This window comes from Dreissena polymorpha, chromosome 3 (assembly GCF_020536995.1).
Source record: "Dreissena polymorpha isolate Duluth1 chromosome 3, UMN_Dpol_1.0, whole genome shotgun sequence".
In the NCBI taxonomy this organism is placed as follows: domain Eukaryota; kingdom Metazoa; phylum Mollusca; class Bivalvia; order Myida; family Dreissenidae; genus Dreissena; species Dreissena polymorpha.
This window is the reverse complement of record NC_068357.1, coordinates 93,369,345-93,386,998: the sequence shown is the minus strand read 5'-3', so window position 1 is coordinate 93,386,998 and position 17,654 is coordinate 93,369,345. Positions and strand designations below refer to the sequence as shown.

At 35.5% G+C, this 17,654-nt stretch overlaps 1 protein-coding gene across 1 annotated transcript in view; it reads left to right on the top strand.

Moving 5' to 3' along the window:
• Positions 1-1,334: 1,334 nt before the first annotated feature.
• The window catches only part of LOC127875321 (fermitin family homolog 2-like), a 73,422-nt gene continuing 57,102 nt past the window's right edge, over positions 1,335-17,654 (top strand). The window contains exons 1-2 of the mRNA XM_052420305.1: positions 1,335-1,523; positions 2,727-3,058. Coding sequence (XP_052276265.1) covers positions 2,914-3,058 — 145 coding nt within the window. The 5' untranslated portion in view covers positions 1,335-1,523; positions 2,727-2,913. The remainder of the gene's footprint in view (positions 1,524-2,726; positions 3,059-17,654) is intronic.

Here is a 17,654-nt window from a genome sequence, read left to right as displayed (position 1 = left end):
TATAGACTGCCCCTATAATTGTTATGCCCAAGTTTCAGAAGGTGGCATTTAGCAGTCGCACTGTAGGTCTTTGGGAATCTCCCTGTCTCAGCAATAACACTGCTATATCACAGGCACTCTGCATTAGCTTCTACCCCCCTCCCCCCAGCTGCTACTCTTCCAAAACTCTCAAAATGGTCCATTAGTAATGCAAAATAACATGACAAAAAAAGTTAGTCGAAAAAAGAAAAAAAATTACTTGTATGTAAAAAAAATAAAAATTCGACTAACTTTTTTTGTCATGTTATTTTGTATTACGCATGGACATTTTTGAGAGTTTTGGAGGGGGGTAGCAGTGGGGGGGGGGGGGGGGGGGGTAGTAGCTAATGCCGAATGCCTGTGTGCTATATATGGATGGATTTTCAAATAACTTGGCACAAATGTCACCCACCATAAGACACAAAGTTGTGCGTGTTCCACTTGTTTCCCGGCCTCAATAGTCAAAACCAAAATTAGATGTTAAAGGTCAAACTTAACCATAAACAACTTGAATATTACTGTACATAATTTTGCGATGTATTAAATGATTTTGATATAACTTGGCTCATTCAGCCAATGTTAGACAACATATTGACTGGAATACCTGTCTTCTTACCTCAAAGGACAAGGTAACAGGTAAAGGTCAAATTTTAACATAAAATTTCTTGAACATTCTAGTCTCAGCCATAACTTTGCCACAGGTATTAAAGGGGCCTTCCAACTGATAAAGTTTTGTATCGATGTGATTCGATATTTTGGAAAACTACGAGAATTGCTTATATAGCTAAACAATACATCCGCTCTGAATATGAGTGTAGATGGCCGAGTGGTCGAGGCGGGAGACTTTTTACTCCAGGACTCCAGGGGTCAGTGGTTCAAGCCCTGGTGAAGGTTACTTTTTTTCCTTTTTAAAAAATTGTATTCTTGTTTTTTTACTGGAGATTTTTATTTCAAATGTTTAAATTTATCAATTTAAAGCATTTAATGACAAGCTTCAATTCATGTCAAAATCTGTTGGATGGCCCCTTTAATGGATTTTAAAACAACTTAAACTTAAAACGTTGAAGGACTGCATCTTATGAAAAACATTTTGACGGATACAATCCAATAAGCTGTGTAATAATTTGTGTATAACAATATGTATTCATTAACAAACGTGCCGTTATGAGATATGAACAATGTCCAAAAATGGATGTGTTTGTAATAATAAATCAAGTATTTTTACAAATTCGGTTTTCATTCATGAGGTCACCATACACTTGAAACAACCCCCAGGATCGAACATCCAATCAGAAAGCTCGTTACAAATCGCTAATTGTTAATGCGGATAGTGTGTTTCCAAATACGGACATTTGATAAATATTTGACTCACAAAGTTGAATAACAACATTTAAACGAGGTAATACCAGTCGATGTTTACGTTTTATGTGTTTTAATGTTACTTTTCATAACCCTGCAGTGATTTTTGATCGTTATTAAAGGGAATAGTCGGAATATTATCGGAGGTAGTAAACTTTTCTAACATATTTTCTGTGTGGATATGACCCACTTCAATCAAAGGATAATGTTTCTCCACATCTCGATGATATCGCATACAGTTTGTACATTTAAACTTGAAATAACCGAGACTGCTGGTGACTTTAAATTAATTTAATACGACCGAAAATATATACATATACCTTATTTAATTGACAAATTTTGTTTTAGTTGATGTGTTTGACAGTGTTCAATTTTGCTATTAAGTTATTATTTTCTACATGCATGCTGACTGAATTTGTCCTTGAATAACACATTTAATATGATAGACTCACACGCATTTAATGCTTACTTATTGAACTATTGATTGCATTTTTAATTTTGTATATGGTTGGATTTGTGTCAGATATTCATAAGTCATGCGTATTTTAGACATAACCAACACACACATATTGGATACACTTGTTTACCATAACATTAATGAACATTTAGGCCAGTAACTGACAGGAACAGTATAATTAATGTGAAAAATATACAGAGTTCATTTAAATTCCCACATGCAACGGTTGCTGCCAGGGAATGCGATCCTTATATTTGTAAGCTAGCACTTTTCCATCTGAACTTGCCTGCTATGCATTCTGAATATTAATTCTAGCTGTAAATGTTTTGAAAGTTAATGACATTGACCTGAATATTGCATGAAATAATAGTCAATTAATAGATACTAAAATAACAAGAAATGTTGATAACATTAATGTCATGACACTGACATTTTCATGTGTTTAATCTCAAGAGAGCAATAAATCAGATCCTCTCAACTGCCGTAAATAACATATTTGTATTAACTTCTTTTTATATTGTAATGTTCACTAAGTGCTTTTGATAATGTTGGTGTAAGTAATTCAACTTTTTAATTACAATTTTGAACAAGTCAACGCATACTGTAATACCCAAGACGTTAACGGTGGTCTGTCAAACTATCTTCATTAATTCTTCAAGCAACAGAATTGTTTGATATTTTCTAATATAAGAAAATTCATGAAGCATTGTATACATGTAATTGTTTGGTTTGAATATTATAGAAAATAAACCATAGTTTTAGACATTCAGCATGCTACTATAAACATATTAGAACAATTTCTATCCTTTTTTAAAGGAAATATGGTTTTTCTCTCATTATGGGTTTATCTTAACAGCTAATATTTTAAAAGGGAATGTTGTCTTTATTTCAGTGTGTCTATTCTAAATTACAAAGATGTGCCCCATAAATTGGCTACCAACATAAAGGAAGGACGACGCGGATTACGTTTTCAATACAAGTTTTTCATTTGGATGTAACCTGTAGTGTGTCATAAATCAAAGAGTACTATTTAGTGTTTGGATCTATAACCATTAATTTGATCTGTGCATTGTGTGACGATGGCGTATGTCGGAGCCAGTGGTCAGGTGGATGGCTCGTGGGAGCTGAAGATTCTCGTCACAGACCTGCAGGTCGAACCCACATTGAGGGTGAATGGCGACCTTCACATTGGCGGCGTTATGGTCAAGCTTGTAGAGTCACTAGGTTGGTATTTTTCTTGTAAATTTAGACAAACTGCTATGTAAGAAACACTATTATGGCTTGATTCATTGCTTATAAAATGATACACAGTGACTCACAGGCACGCTGAAAGTTTGTTCAGAAATCTCTTAAAGTTAACTACAGTAAGAAATGTGGTGTACTTTGCATGTTTGTTAAATGAATGCATACAGGGTCTGCACTGCCATTCGCCAGATTAGTAAATGTCTACAAATAAGAAATTTTTGGCTTAAGAAACCCTGTAAAACAGATAAAATGTGAAGAATTTCTGTGTTTCACCGTAAATTTGGCTATAGAATTTTTTAGCCAGTGGGAACCCTGAAGCACCTCTGATTCAGGTCAATATAAGCTGTTACTAAATATACTTAATTACAATAACTGAAGTAAATCATTTGAAATAATGCCATGAGGCGTAACAAAAATAATTGTTTGTTTCCGGTGGCCCGACCCTACCTAATTTTTTGCCGCCGGTCCTAATCTTTTTTGAGCCCAAAATTCGGAAAAAATCGGACCGCGTATTTTGCGGTGACGGTCAATAAACTTTTCGACGTTATCCGCATATCATTTTTATTGTTATTGAAGCGCACGTGGTAGCTGGCCAATCTGAACTTATCGAATCGGCGATCGATATTGGTCAAGTCAGCATTCAAGTCACATGGTAGCTGGCCAATCAACATTGAGTTTGCTCACACATAATATTGGGTCATTCATGCGTAGACACTGTACACCTGGAATACACAGTCAGTTTATCTTGTCGTCTGCCAACAATATAGCGGCCGATGGCAAACGTCGTATTTAAAGATTAGCAAACCAAAAGAAGCGTACCAATAAATAAATTATTTCTAAGCTGATTACTTAACATCTTTCTCCCGACTATTGATCTGAATAAAAGGATGATAATTAAATAATAAGTTCTATTTTGACGATGTTACACCTTCATGCCGATTATCGTTTGAAATTTAAAGGTGATAATTAAGTTGTTTTTTACCCACAAAAAATGCTATTGTAAAGCAATATGTCAACCAAATTGTATATTTGCTAGGTTTTGCAATGTCTGAAGTCAAACGATATGCACATTTTATTTAATGTGGCAAATGCGTACAATTTTTCGGACTGTCGTTTTCGGATACATTATTTTTTGTCGATTATAATTTATTTTCGAAGTTCTTTATAGAAGAAATAGAATGACGAATGCACATGCGGTGATACGGATGGTGTGGTTTATAGTATTTTAAATTGTATTCACCTGAAAATACAATTGGAAAGACTATAAAAAAGAACAATTAGTAAAGGCTCTGGATGGGGTTGGGGATCTGCCCTGTATTCCTGTTGGATTCCTGCGGCTGCGGTTGCAAGAGCCCCGGCCTAATTTTCAGGATTTCAAATTTGGAACAATCGACACCCCTATTAAATGTTCATTTATAAAATAACTTATGTTTGTACTTTGACAAGTACCATACTAATTATTTCTATATTGAAAAATGTATGTTACATTATGATATGTGATATGCCCTTGTTGTCATTAAAAGAATATAAACAAGTTGATAGAGAATGTATATATAATTATTTCAAAACCAGTTTTCGCGCTTCGAAAAACAAAAACCTGGTCGGCTCAAAGAAATTTTGGGACAGCGCTAGCCCTGGTAGATAGACCCCACGACACCAGTGCATAATATAATCTGAAAATGTGGTCCTTTGGAAGCATAAACTGCATCCAAGAAATATAATAGCACACCCAGTTTGATTGGGTCTGTTCATGGTGATAATAATACATGCAACACCACTCGCGTCCCCCAAGCATGGCTTTTGGGCTATTTAATATATTATAAATTATAAATAATATAGTATATACTCCATGATTCCAAAGAAACGGAAAGTATAACAACACTGAATCCCTATAGACACTGAGGGTCAAGCTTACTGCGACTTTAGTTATGCCTTTTATTGGTAATAAAATGGACTATTATAGCCGCTGCCAGAAGTCAACATTAAACGCGGAAATAAGGAAAGCAACAATGAAAAATTAATGAACAGCAAGTTTTTATTTCATTAAAGCATTTAAATAAAGCCATATTGCATTATATACATCATCAAATTTATTGTACATACAGTTGTACGCAAAAAAATGAGAAGAAGATACACCATGTACGACATTTTCTAAAAAAAAATTATTTTTAAAAATAAAATTATTTGCCTACCTACCTACCCTAATTTTTTAGGCCATGTCAGTGGAAACAAACATATTTTTTTGTTAGGCCTGAGGACACATTTAATAGGCTGATGCAAACACTGACAAATCAGAGGAAGTTAAAACCTAAATCCTGATTAATCATTCTGTTTTTAATAATCGCTGATTGAATTTTTATTTTTTTTCAATAATAATTTTTTACAGATTATTGCTTAATTACCATATTGACAAATGGCAAACATTTTGTCAGTGACCTAAATGATTTTAGTGTAATTAATCTGAATTTTTTAATAATAGTTCACTAAAAATTTGTAGACAATTTCACAAATCAATACATGAGTATACAAAATGATAAATGAAGATAAAAATCTGCTAAACTGTCCTTTTAACATTGATATCTCACATAAGTGAAGATCAATTTCTTCAAAGACAATAAATCCAATAAAAACTATCCTTAAAAAACAATTTTCCACACTCAATTGAACACAACTAGCCCGGGGCATATAACATGCTTTATCCGTCCTGGGATGGCTAAGGCCGTGTTTTCAATTTTTGTCAAGTCTATTTGCTCAAGGGGAGAAAGTGTCCATCATATTTTATGGGCAGTCAGTTTGCATCCTGGTAATTAATATGGCATACATACATTGTATGTGGCTTGAGGTTAACAATATGCCATAAATTTTGTAAATAAGAAGATGTATTTCATCCAGCATTTCCTTAGCATATATATCAGTATTAAGAGCTTACTTCCATTTGACCTGATGTTGACATTGTGCTTGACACTTGAACAGTTTTCCATGTATTTATTAGTCCATGTTCAATTGACAGCCTCAGTATTTAAAGTTACTATGTATATATTGATTTGCTCTTTAAGAATTCTCAGGTCAAATCTAATTTCTAGTTCTTGTTATAGGTAATTGTCCAAGTCCAAAATCTGAGTTGAACCTTAAGTTGACACTTGAAATTGTCCATTGACTCTATTCATTAGGCATGCACTAGGAGTTATTAGCACTGACAACATGGGCGAAAAGGTCGGTAACCCAATCCGAACCCTGATGTCCCGATGATATTCGGGTCAATGGGGTCGTTGGAGTGGAACAAGTCCATATTCACAGGCAAATAGTTCAGCTTAAGTTGCCTTTGAGAAGCGTAAGACGATATGATTCTGCATTTGATTGACAGATAATATACAGATACCATGGCTAATTGATCTTGTTTTTTAGCTCATCTATTTTTTGAAAAAAAAATTATGAGCTATTGTCATCACCTTGGCGTCGGCGTTGGCGTTGGCGTCGGCGTCCGGTTAAGTTTTGCGTTTAGGTCCACTTTTCTCAGAAAGTATCAATGCTATTGCATTCAAACTTGGTACACTTACTATCTATCATGAGGGGACTGGGCAGGCAAAGTTAGATAACTCTGGCGTGCATTTTGACAGAATTATGTGCCCTTTTTATACTTAAAAAATTGAAAATTTTGGTTAAGTTTTGCGTTTAGTTCCACTTTTCTCAGTAAGTATCAATGCTATTGCATTCAAACTTGGTACACTTACTTACTATCATGAGGGGACTGGGCAGGCAAAGTTAGATAACTCTGGCATGCATTTTGACAGAATTATGTGCCCTTTTTATACTTAGAAAATTGACAATTTTGGTTAAGTATTGTGTTTAGGTCCATTTTATTCCTTAAGCATCAAAGCTATTGCTTTCATACTTGCAACACTTACTAACTATCATGAGGGGACTGTGCAGGCAAAGTAATGTAACTCTGACTGGCATTTTGACAGAATTATGTGCCCTTTTTATACTTAGAAAATTGAAAATTTGATTAAGTTTTGTGTTTAGGTCCACTTTATTCCTACAGTATCAAAGCTATTGCTTTCATACTTGCAAGATTTATGAACTATCATAAGGGGACGGTGCAGGCAAAGTTATGTAACTCTGACTGGCATTTGGACGGAATTATGGGCCCTTTATACTTAGAAAATTGAAAATTTGGTTAAGACTTATGTTCACTTTACCCCTAAAGTATCATAGATATTGCTTTCATACTTGGAACACTCACAAACTATCATAAGGGTACAGTAAAAGGACAAGTTGCATAACTCTGGTTGTCATTGTTACGGAATTATGGCCCTTTTTTGACTTAGTAACTTTTAATATATGGTTAAATTTTGTGTTTCGATCCACTCGAAGTATCAAGGCTATTGCTTTCAAACTTCAAATACTTACATGCTATCATGAGGTTACTGTACCTGGCAACTTGAATTTTACTTTGACCTTTGAATGACCTTGACTCTCAAGGTCAAATTATTAAATTTTGCTAAAAGTGCCATAACTTCTTTATTTATGATTAGATTTGATTGATACTTTGATGAAACTACTCTTACCTGACATACCACAATAGACTTCACCCAAACCATCCCCCGTGCCCTCCCCCCCCCTCCCCCCCCTCCCCCCCCTAATTTTTTTGTTTTTTTTTTTGTTTTTTTTTTTAAGATCATCTCACAAATGACCACCGCACCCTCACACTATACCCTCACCCCACCCCCCCACCCCCCACCCCAATTTATTTATTTTTTTTTTTTTTTTTTTAAACGGTTATGTTTGAAATACCGTCCAACCATCGCACCCAAAACCCCCCCCCCCCCCCGATTTTTTTTTTTTTTTTTTTTTTTTTTTCGCTTTTTGGAAGATAATGTAATAAATGTCCACAACCCCACACTATACACCCCTCTTCACTCCACTCCTCCTTTGTGATTGAAAATGAGAGTCCCTTCACCTTTAAAAAGAAAATAGATGAGCGGTCTGCACCCGCAAGGCGGTGCTCTTGTTAAACTTCACCTTTATGGGCATGGCGGTTAGTGTCAGAACTGACTGCTATGTGTGCCATTCAGACTGTACTTATCATAGATTTAATACTTTAAGTATCTTGGTCACAAATCTTTTTAATAAAATAGGAACAATCAAGCAATAACTTATCTGCCATTATGGGTTCACTGAATAGTGTTCATTTAACCATGTTGCCTATGTGTTGCCTTTGGTCTTACATGCACATGCACAGCAATAACTAAATCCTGGGATCAGTTCACCAAAAAATTGCTGACCTTGTAATAAGGTATGTAATTCTACATCGTGAAACAATTAAATTGTATATTATATGTATTTTGTGTACATTTTTTAATCATTTGAGTGGCATGCCATGTCTTCCAGTGTCATTGCAAAAGGCAGGTTTTTTTATCTAGAGAGTTTGTTGAGATAATTGTACATGTGTACTTAATTACTGTAATACTAAATTAGATGTATACTATGAATAAAGTGTATACGATGTGTATGCCTCTGGTTCAAATGTACCAAAGTATTGAAATGGCATTATCTTATAATGTTTGTTTAATTGGGGACTCCTGTAATAATAGTTTTTTTCCTAAAAAGTTAATTAACTAAATTTTTAGCTGGTCTTGCACCATACAAAAATGTAATCAAAGATACATGTTTTGGTAATGACTCAATTTAACCACAATTACAATGTACAACCACCCTGTCACTGACCAGCAATTGGTATGGTAGTGGTTACATGGGGGAAGGCTGTTCAGAAACATTTGCTTTGGGAAAGATTGGCATCCCTGTCTGTTTCTTGATAATTGGTTTTCCATTCACACCAAACAGTTTGGGATATATAGTTGTTTTGTCAATACAAAGGATAGGTAAGCAATTAATGTCGAAAATAAATTTGATTTCACTGTGATGACTTTTATGGGGTGAATATTGGTTTATTGAATTGGAGATTGAGACCAGGTCAAATATAAGTCAACCAAACTTAAGAATACACTTATGATGTTTCTGCCACTAGGCCTGCATTCAAGATTCATCATCATTTGGTACACATAATTGATTGTGTAATCCAATCTATCCAGTACTCAAGGCTTATGTATTCCAATCTATCCAGTACTCCATGCTTGTGTATTCCAATCTATCCAGTACTCCATGCTTGTGTATTCCAATCTATCCAGTACTCCATGCTTGTGTATTCCAAACTATCCAGTACTCCATGCTTGTGTATCCCAATCTATCCAGTACACCATGCTTGTGTGTTTTAATCTATCCAGTACTCCATGCTTGTGTAATTGTATTCCAATCAAATCAGTATTCCATGCTTGTGCATTCCAATCTATCCAAAACACCATGCTTGTGTATCTCAATCTATCCAGAACTACATGCTTGTGTATTTTAATCTATCCAGTACTCTACGCTTGTGTATTCCAATCTATCCAGAACTCCATTCTTGTGTATTCCAATCTATCCTGTACTCCATGCTTGTGTATTCCAATCTATCCAGTACTCCATGCTTGTGTATTTCAATCTATCCAGTACTCCATTCTTGTGTATTTCAATCTATCCAGTACTCCATGCTTGTGTATTCCGATCTATCCAGTACTCCATGCTTGTGTATTCCAATATCCAGTACTCCATGCTTGTGTATTCCAATCTATCCAGTACTCCTTGCTTGTGTATTTCAATCCATCCAGAACTCCATTCTTGTGTATTCCAATCTATCCAGTACTCCATGCTTGTGTATTCCAATCTATCCAGTACTACATGCTTGTGTATTCCCATCTATCCAGTACTCCATGTCAGTCCATGCTTGTGTATTTCAATCTATCCAGTACTACATGCTTGTGTATTCCAATCTATCCAATACGCCATGCTTGTGTATTCCAATATATTCCGTACTCCATGCTTGTGTAGTACTGTGTACTCCAATCTATCCAGTACTCCGTGCTTGTGTATTCCAATCAATCCAGTACTCAATGCTTGTGAATTCCAATCTATCCAGTTATCCAGTACTACATTTTTGTACATGCTTGTGTATTTTAATCTACGCTATATGCCTGTGTATTCCAATCTATTCAGTACTCCATGCTTGTGTATTCCAATAGCCAGTGCGAGAGCCCTCTCAAGATTTTAACAGAAAAAACAGGCACATTTGTAGTTTCAGTCCTTACATGTATTTTACACAGATGTGTATTTTCCCAGAAAATCCAGGAATTCTACAACAAATTTAAGGGTCCATGGACAATGATGGGTTTTTGCTTTTCATCCCTGACTGAGGTTACCTTTTAAGGACCTAGACTTCATGTCGTTGCCAAGTTCCGATAAGACAATCTTTCAATGGTGCCTTATAGTTTTAGAACATACATGCCTGACCATACATGTAAATCAATTCTTCACTTCAAAGTATTGAGATACAATCTTGTTATATTACGCGTTAAATGCATGATCTTCATGTAACTGTTATGTACATGTTTATGGCTTTTAGAACCTATGATTGAAGTAACATTTACTAGAAGTACAGTTTAGTTGTAGTGTTTAACTTTAAAGGGATCTTTTCACGCTTTGGTAAATTGACAAAATTGAAAAAAGTTGTTTCAGATTCGCACATTTTCGTTTTAGTTATGATATTTGTGAGGAAACAGTAATACTGAACATTTACCATGGTCTAATATAGCCATTATATGCATCTTTTGACGATTTTAAAACCTTAAAATTATAAAGCGTTGCAACGCGAAACGATTGAATAATTTGGAGAGTTCTGTTTTTGTCGTTAAATTTTGTGAAACTACGAAGATTGCTTATATAAGGTATAAAATACATCAAGTATGTGTACTCGGCGGAATAGCTCAGTAGGCTAAAGCGTTTTTACTTCAGGACTCTGGCAGGACTCCAGGGGTCACTGGTTCGAAACCTGCTCCGGGCAATGTTCTATTCCTTTTTTTAATTTTATTCTTGATTTTTTACTGGAGCTTTTACGATCCAATGTTTACATTTATCAATATAAAGCATTTAATGAATAAGTTAAAAAATGCCAAAATCTGTGAAAAGGCCCCTTTAAGGTTAGCATAGTTGTAATGAGGAGAACACATATAGATATAACAGTTACTGGAGGTGAACATTTAATGTATACACGCATTGATATTTCTTTCATCTTATTAAATGAAAGGTGGTGATTGATACATGTACATGTTGTACTAAAACCACACATTGAATACAGAAGTGGAGACACCCAGGTGAGGTGGGTATGAGACTTGTATGTCTTGGCCACTCTGCGTTAAAGATTGGACAGGTACATGTAGCACTTTAAGTTAGTTGATGATGCCATTGACCTATATACAATTCTTAATCATACTGTAGCAATGCGTAGAATAATTATAGAATCATACTGGTTCGTAATCATAATGGTTGAGGACCAAGTAAGTTATTTACTGGTACTGCTAAAGTCTTGCTTCATTGGCCTTTTTGAAATACTCCTTATCCAGATTTTAGTGTATTGAAGAGTCACTTGACAAGGATTCTTTTACCACACATTGTAGCTAACATTTAACAAAACCTATTAATGATGGTTAAATTTGGTGGTGTTTTGACCCCAAGGGCCCAGACTCTAGCTGAATTATTATGTTACCACATTAAATTTATATTTAATACTTAACTTCCAATGGGGGATTTAATCAGGTTCAATTTGGTTGTACAGCAAATAATTTGGCAAAACAGAAATGAGCCTTGTTCTGAGAAAACAGGGCTTAATGCATGTGCATAAAGTGTTATCCCAGATTAGCCTGTGCAGTATGCACAGGCTAATCAGGGACGACACTTTCCACCTAAACTTGATTTTCGGTAAGGAGAGACTTCCTTGAAACTAAAAATACCATAAAAGCGAAAAGTGGCAGACTGCACAGGCTAATCTGGGACGACACTTAATGCACGTGCATTAAGCCCAGTTTTCTCAGAACACGGCTCAAATGTTATTTGCCAATGTGTGATGTACAACATACATTTGAGGCTGGCTCTTTGAAAACTGGGCTATATGCATGTGCCTCAAGAGTCCTCCTTGATTAGCCTATACAGTCTTCTAAGGCCAGTCGGGACGTCACTCTATACATGTACCTTAACTGGATATTTGCTAAGAAGACAATTCCTGTGAATTAAAAATATCATAAAGGCGGAAAGTGTTGTCCCTGATTAGCCTGTGCTGACTGCACAGGCTTATCTGGGACAACATTTCCAAACATGCATTAAGCCCAGTTTTCCAGGAGCATGGCTCATTTGAAGCCAGTGGCTTATGGGACTCTTGGCGATTGGAGCCTTTAGCAGCTATTAGAAAAGTTCTGATAACTAGACTGATTTCCAGTTGCATACCATACATTTTCATCAATTCTCCAAGGCCATTGAAGGTCTAAGATTGATTAGACAGATAGCATTTCCAGTCTTGCATAAAGTCCATTTTCAGAAGAATTTCAATTCTCTAAGGCTATTGAACAGCTATAATAGATAAGGGTTCTTACCTGCTTATTGCATTATTTCATCCATCCCCCTGTGCCCATCTTCTTATCTGTCAGGCATTTTGTGCTATAAACATTCTCAAGTGCTGGCTGAAATTTGGGGAACTGGGTTATAAGATGTGCAGCCATCAACATGAATGCAACATAAATTGTGGATAAATACCTCACCATTAAAACAAAATTAATGATTTTTTAGCTCACCTGATTGCTCAGGTGAGCTTTTGTGACCGGTCTTTGTCCGTTGTATGTCCCTCTGTTAACATTTGCTCGTAAACACTCTAGGGGCCACATTTCTTGTCCCATCTTCATTAAACTTGGTCAGAAGCTTTGTCCCAATGAAATCTCGGCCGAGTTCGAAACTGGGTTGTGCCGGGTCAAAAACTAGGTCACTGGGTCTAAAAAAGGAAAAACCTTGTAAACACTGTAGAAGTCACATTTCATGCCCAATCTTCATGTAACTTTGTCAAAATGTTTGTCTTAATGATATCTTGGTTGTGTTCAAAAGTGGTTCCGATCCGTTAAAAAAACCTGACCGCCAGTGGGCGGGGCAGTTTTCCTTATTTGGCTTTAGAGAAACCTTGTAAACACTCTAGAAGTCACAATTTTTGCCCAATCATCATGAAAGTTGGTCATAACATTGTTTCAATTGATGTCTCGAACGAGTTCGAAAATGGTCAAGATCGGAAAAAAAACATGGCCGCCAGTGGGCGGGGCATTTTTCTCTATATGTATATAGTGCCAGTTTTCCCTATTTGGCTATAGAGAAACCTTGTAAACACTCTAGAAGTCACAATTTTTGCCCAATCATTATGAAAGTTGGTCAAAACATTGGTTTTATTGATATCTCGGACGAGTTTGAAAATGGTCGGGATCGGTGAAAAAACATGGCCGCCAGTGGGCGGGGCATTTTTCTCTAAATGTATATAGTGAAAACACTTCATGAAACTTCATAGATACATTGATCATGACTCGCAGATAACCCCTATTGATTTTCAGGTCACTAGGTCAAAGGTCAAGGTCACGATGACCGAAATAGTAAAATGGTTTCCGGATGATAACTCAAGAACGCTTAGGCCTAGGATCATGAAACTTCATAGGTACTTTGATCATAACTCGTAGATGACCCCTATTGATTTTCAGGTCACTAGGTGAAAGGTCAAGGTCACGATGACCCGAAATAGTAAAATGGTTTCCGGAAGATGGCCTGAAATAGTAAAATGGTTTCTGGATGATAACTCAAGAACGCTTATGCCTAGGATCATGAAACTTCATAGGTACAGTGATCATGGCTCGCAGATAACCCCTATTGATTTTCAGGTCACTAGGTCAAAGGTCAAGGTCATGGTGACCTGAAATAGTAAAATGGTTTCTGGATGATAACTCAAGAAGGCTTATGCCTAGGTTCATGAAACTTCATAGGTATATTGATCATGACTCGCAGATGACCCCTATTGATTATCAGGTCACTAGGTCAAAGGTCAAGGTCGAAGTGCCAAAAAACGTATTCACACAATGGCTGTCAAGGTCACGGTGACTTAACTTAGAAAAATGGTTTCCGGATGATAACTCAAGAATGCTTACACCTAGGACCATGAAACTTCATAGGTACATTGATCATGACTCGCAGATGAAATAATGATGAAACTTGACCAGGATGTTTGTCTGGACAATATCTAGGTCAAGTTTGACGTTTGTTAAAGATTGAATGAACCGACTCCTCTCAGGTGAGCGAACTAGGGCCATCTTGGCCCTCTTGTTGTTTCGTTCTTACAATCCTATTTCAAAAGTGTTGTTTTTTTGCATCGGTCTTTTTTATATGGACATCATGTCAATGAAAAAGTTATTTGGGCTTACTCGGCACAGTGAGATCTTAAGTTTGTGTACACATAATGACTTCGGGTGGTACTGTAAACAGAAAAAGAACAAATTCAGTGTTCTTGGTAACCTTGATGTTAATATCAATCTTCAGTGCTGCTGCTTTTGGGTTGGATGGTTGTTTGATGGTTGCACAAATATTACAGATCAGAATTAATGCATTCATGTAAATACGTTGTACATGCATCCTTACATGTAATTTACAAGAACTGCACACACTACAGAGAAGCTATGATAGCCGTTATATCAAGTGTATAGAATGGAATTTCGCTATTGATTGTTTGCCCACCTCTTTATAGTTTTGTTTGGTTGGGAGATTTAACACTTTGTCAGCCTACTTTAGAGAGGGATTTCAATCAATCTGGCAATGAACTTCCTGTGAAGGAAATGTGGTCGAAATCGAAAACAAACTTTCGCTGACTTTCACAGCCAATTTTGTGTCATTGCATTTAGGTTGTCATTTTAGAGTTGTACTGTACAAACTAGATTGCATCAGCCTCTGCTGCGTTTAGTAAATTTACATTATTTAGATATTTATAAAAAAAATGAACACCCACAAAATTATAGTTTTTAGTTGACGGTCTGAAAGAAACATCTCACAGCCTATTTATTGATACATGATACCACATGTACAATGTTATTGTGAGCACTTTTTTTTCATGATGTATTTTTGTACAACAGAGCGTCTTTTGTATATAACAAATCCATTACAACACAACCCCTTGTTTGTTCATTGAAACACAATCATTGTAGGTGAGAGATGCATAATGGATTGTGTCACCTTTTGATAGATTTACTTTAAATGTGCTTGAATGATGTAAGTAAAACCCTGTTTATGACCCATTACTTGCAATGACCCCCTAAAGTGTGAAAGTCATGATGGCTCTACAGTCATAGTGGCCATACTGGATTAACACTTCAATACACACTTTATATATGAACAATGAGGTTTTATCAAGGCAGAGAGTAAATGGGTTAGGTAATGGTATGGCATTAAACTCTTTTGTCACATTAATTTAAAATATTTATTGGAGCTGTAATTTTGAATTATGTCATACCCCATGGAAATATTTATTGTATTAGTAAAGTATCAAAATATTTGACACAAACATGTACCAGTACATCTTTTTATACACAAATATTATTAAATGAAGATTGAGTTGTCAAAATACTGTGATGATGTAAGGTAAAATAATCCTAAATGATTCATGTGTAAATTCAAATACTGATAAAATATTGCGATATCATGAGTATTCTACGTTTCAAGTACTGATTCCATAGCTGGTCTTTGTTTTGAACTAATTTGGGTATAAAATTTATCTGAAAATAGAATCAACAGTTTTTGACTGAAGTACTGGCATACAAATTTTTGAGGATTTGTGAATCATAGATTGTGACCTAGTTCCACTAATGGTTGAGTTTGTTCAATGTTATTTGTTCATCCTACAGATAACACGGGTGAAGGAATTTTATCCTTAAATCGCATAAAGCTATAAATTAGAGATAATTTAATCAAATTGGATTTAACAATGCAATAAAGTAGCTAAAAGATTGATAAATTACATATATTTTAGTTTTAATTGGTTATCAGAACAGCCTATAAACTTTTTCCATCAGATTTCTGTTAAATGTTTCAACTTCCAAAGATCTCAAAGTATGTTTTAAGTTCTTTAGACTGAACACTCACCATAACAGGACTACCAAAGATCTCCAGTTATCTGAAGTTCTGTAGACAATACTAGTCAACAAATTGAATTAAAAATTCCAATTATTTTCAGATATCCATGAGATCAATTTCCACAAATGTTTTATTGGAGGTATGTTGGATGGAGACCCAGCCCCACGCAGCCATCCTATACAAATTACAAATATTTCAGTATAACATTAAAAGCAGGAGATTTGGCTGTGTTTGTAACATCAAACTTATGGCTATTTTTTTATGTTTTTCTAACCCAAGAATTTTGGCTTCTTTTACTTCTAGTAGAACTGGTATTGATATTTTTTGCAGTTACCGGTATACAGTTCCTAAGTGTAAGTTGAATAATTGGGGTTATTTAGATATAACAGGTGTGTTAGTAATTAATATACATGTGCAGTCCATGAGGCAGGGGTCATTGTACCTGTATGTGCTGGGATTGTGCATAAGAAGCCTTGCCAGTTTCCACTCCTTCATTGTTTGACTGCTTATGACTTCTTCAGTGGTTTATACCTATAATCTTTATTGTTGTTTACGCCAGTACAAATGGGTTCACCTACTTTATGTTTATGACATTGATAAGTGATTTTGTCAACCTTATAGGCCGGAGGGGAGGTATGGCTCATGTCTGACACTACATTGGCAGAATTATTTATTTGTACCCAGGTTTTTTTTTCCACTTTTTGGGAAGCCCATGGCTTTGGAATTGGGAATTTTATCGGCATTTTCATGAAATTGGGAAAATTAATTCATTAGCCTTTTTTTTCCACATGAAAAGTCCACTGATTAGGGAAATACTAAATTTGATATAACTCTTTATAATCATTCAAACTAAAAGAACAAAATCATATAATACTTTGTTAGATGTAATTGAATTGAAATTGAGATAAAATACGCATTAGACTTCTTTCTAAAAAAAAAAAAAAAAAAAAAAAAATTGGGAATTTTTTGCCACATTTTGGGAAAAAAGTATACTTTTTGGGATTGGGAACATAGCCGAATTTCGGCTATAAAATAGGGCCAAAAAAAACCCTGGTACCCATATTCCAGTTATTTGCTTAAGCACGAAATAATTCCCTGCAAAAAATATTGCTATCTTTTAAACATGACATTATGCTGAGCATCTGGGATAATGCATTTATAGTGAGAGTAGACGTGAATAATTTGGATGAAAATGATGCAAGGCAGCTTTTTGCGTCAGTCACAAATTGGAAAGTTTGAAATTGCTAATGCTTGAACAAGTAGTAGGAGTCTGTGTCTCTGAACCCTTTCCTGCTTAGAAGCAAAGTAAAAATGGCTATATGTTTCTTATCTTACCCTACAAGACTGATATTAAAGCAGCAAACAGCATAAAACCAGAACAGCCTGATGGTAACACCTGTGCTGTTCAGGTTGTATGCTGTTTGCTGCTTATCAGTCTTGTAGGGTAAGATAATTTTATGAAACCTTTAAAATTGGAATTTGTAAAGAAGTCTTAAATTTAATTTTCTCC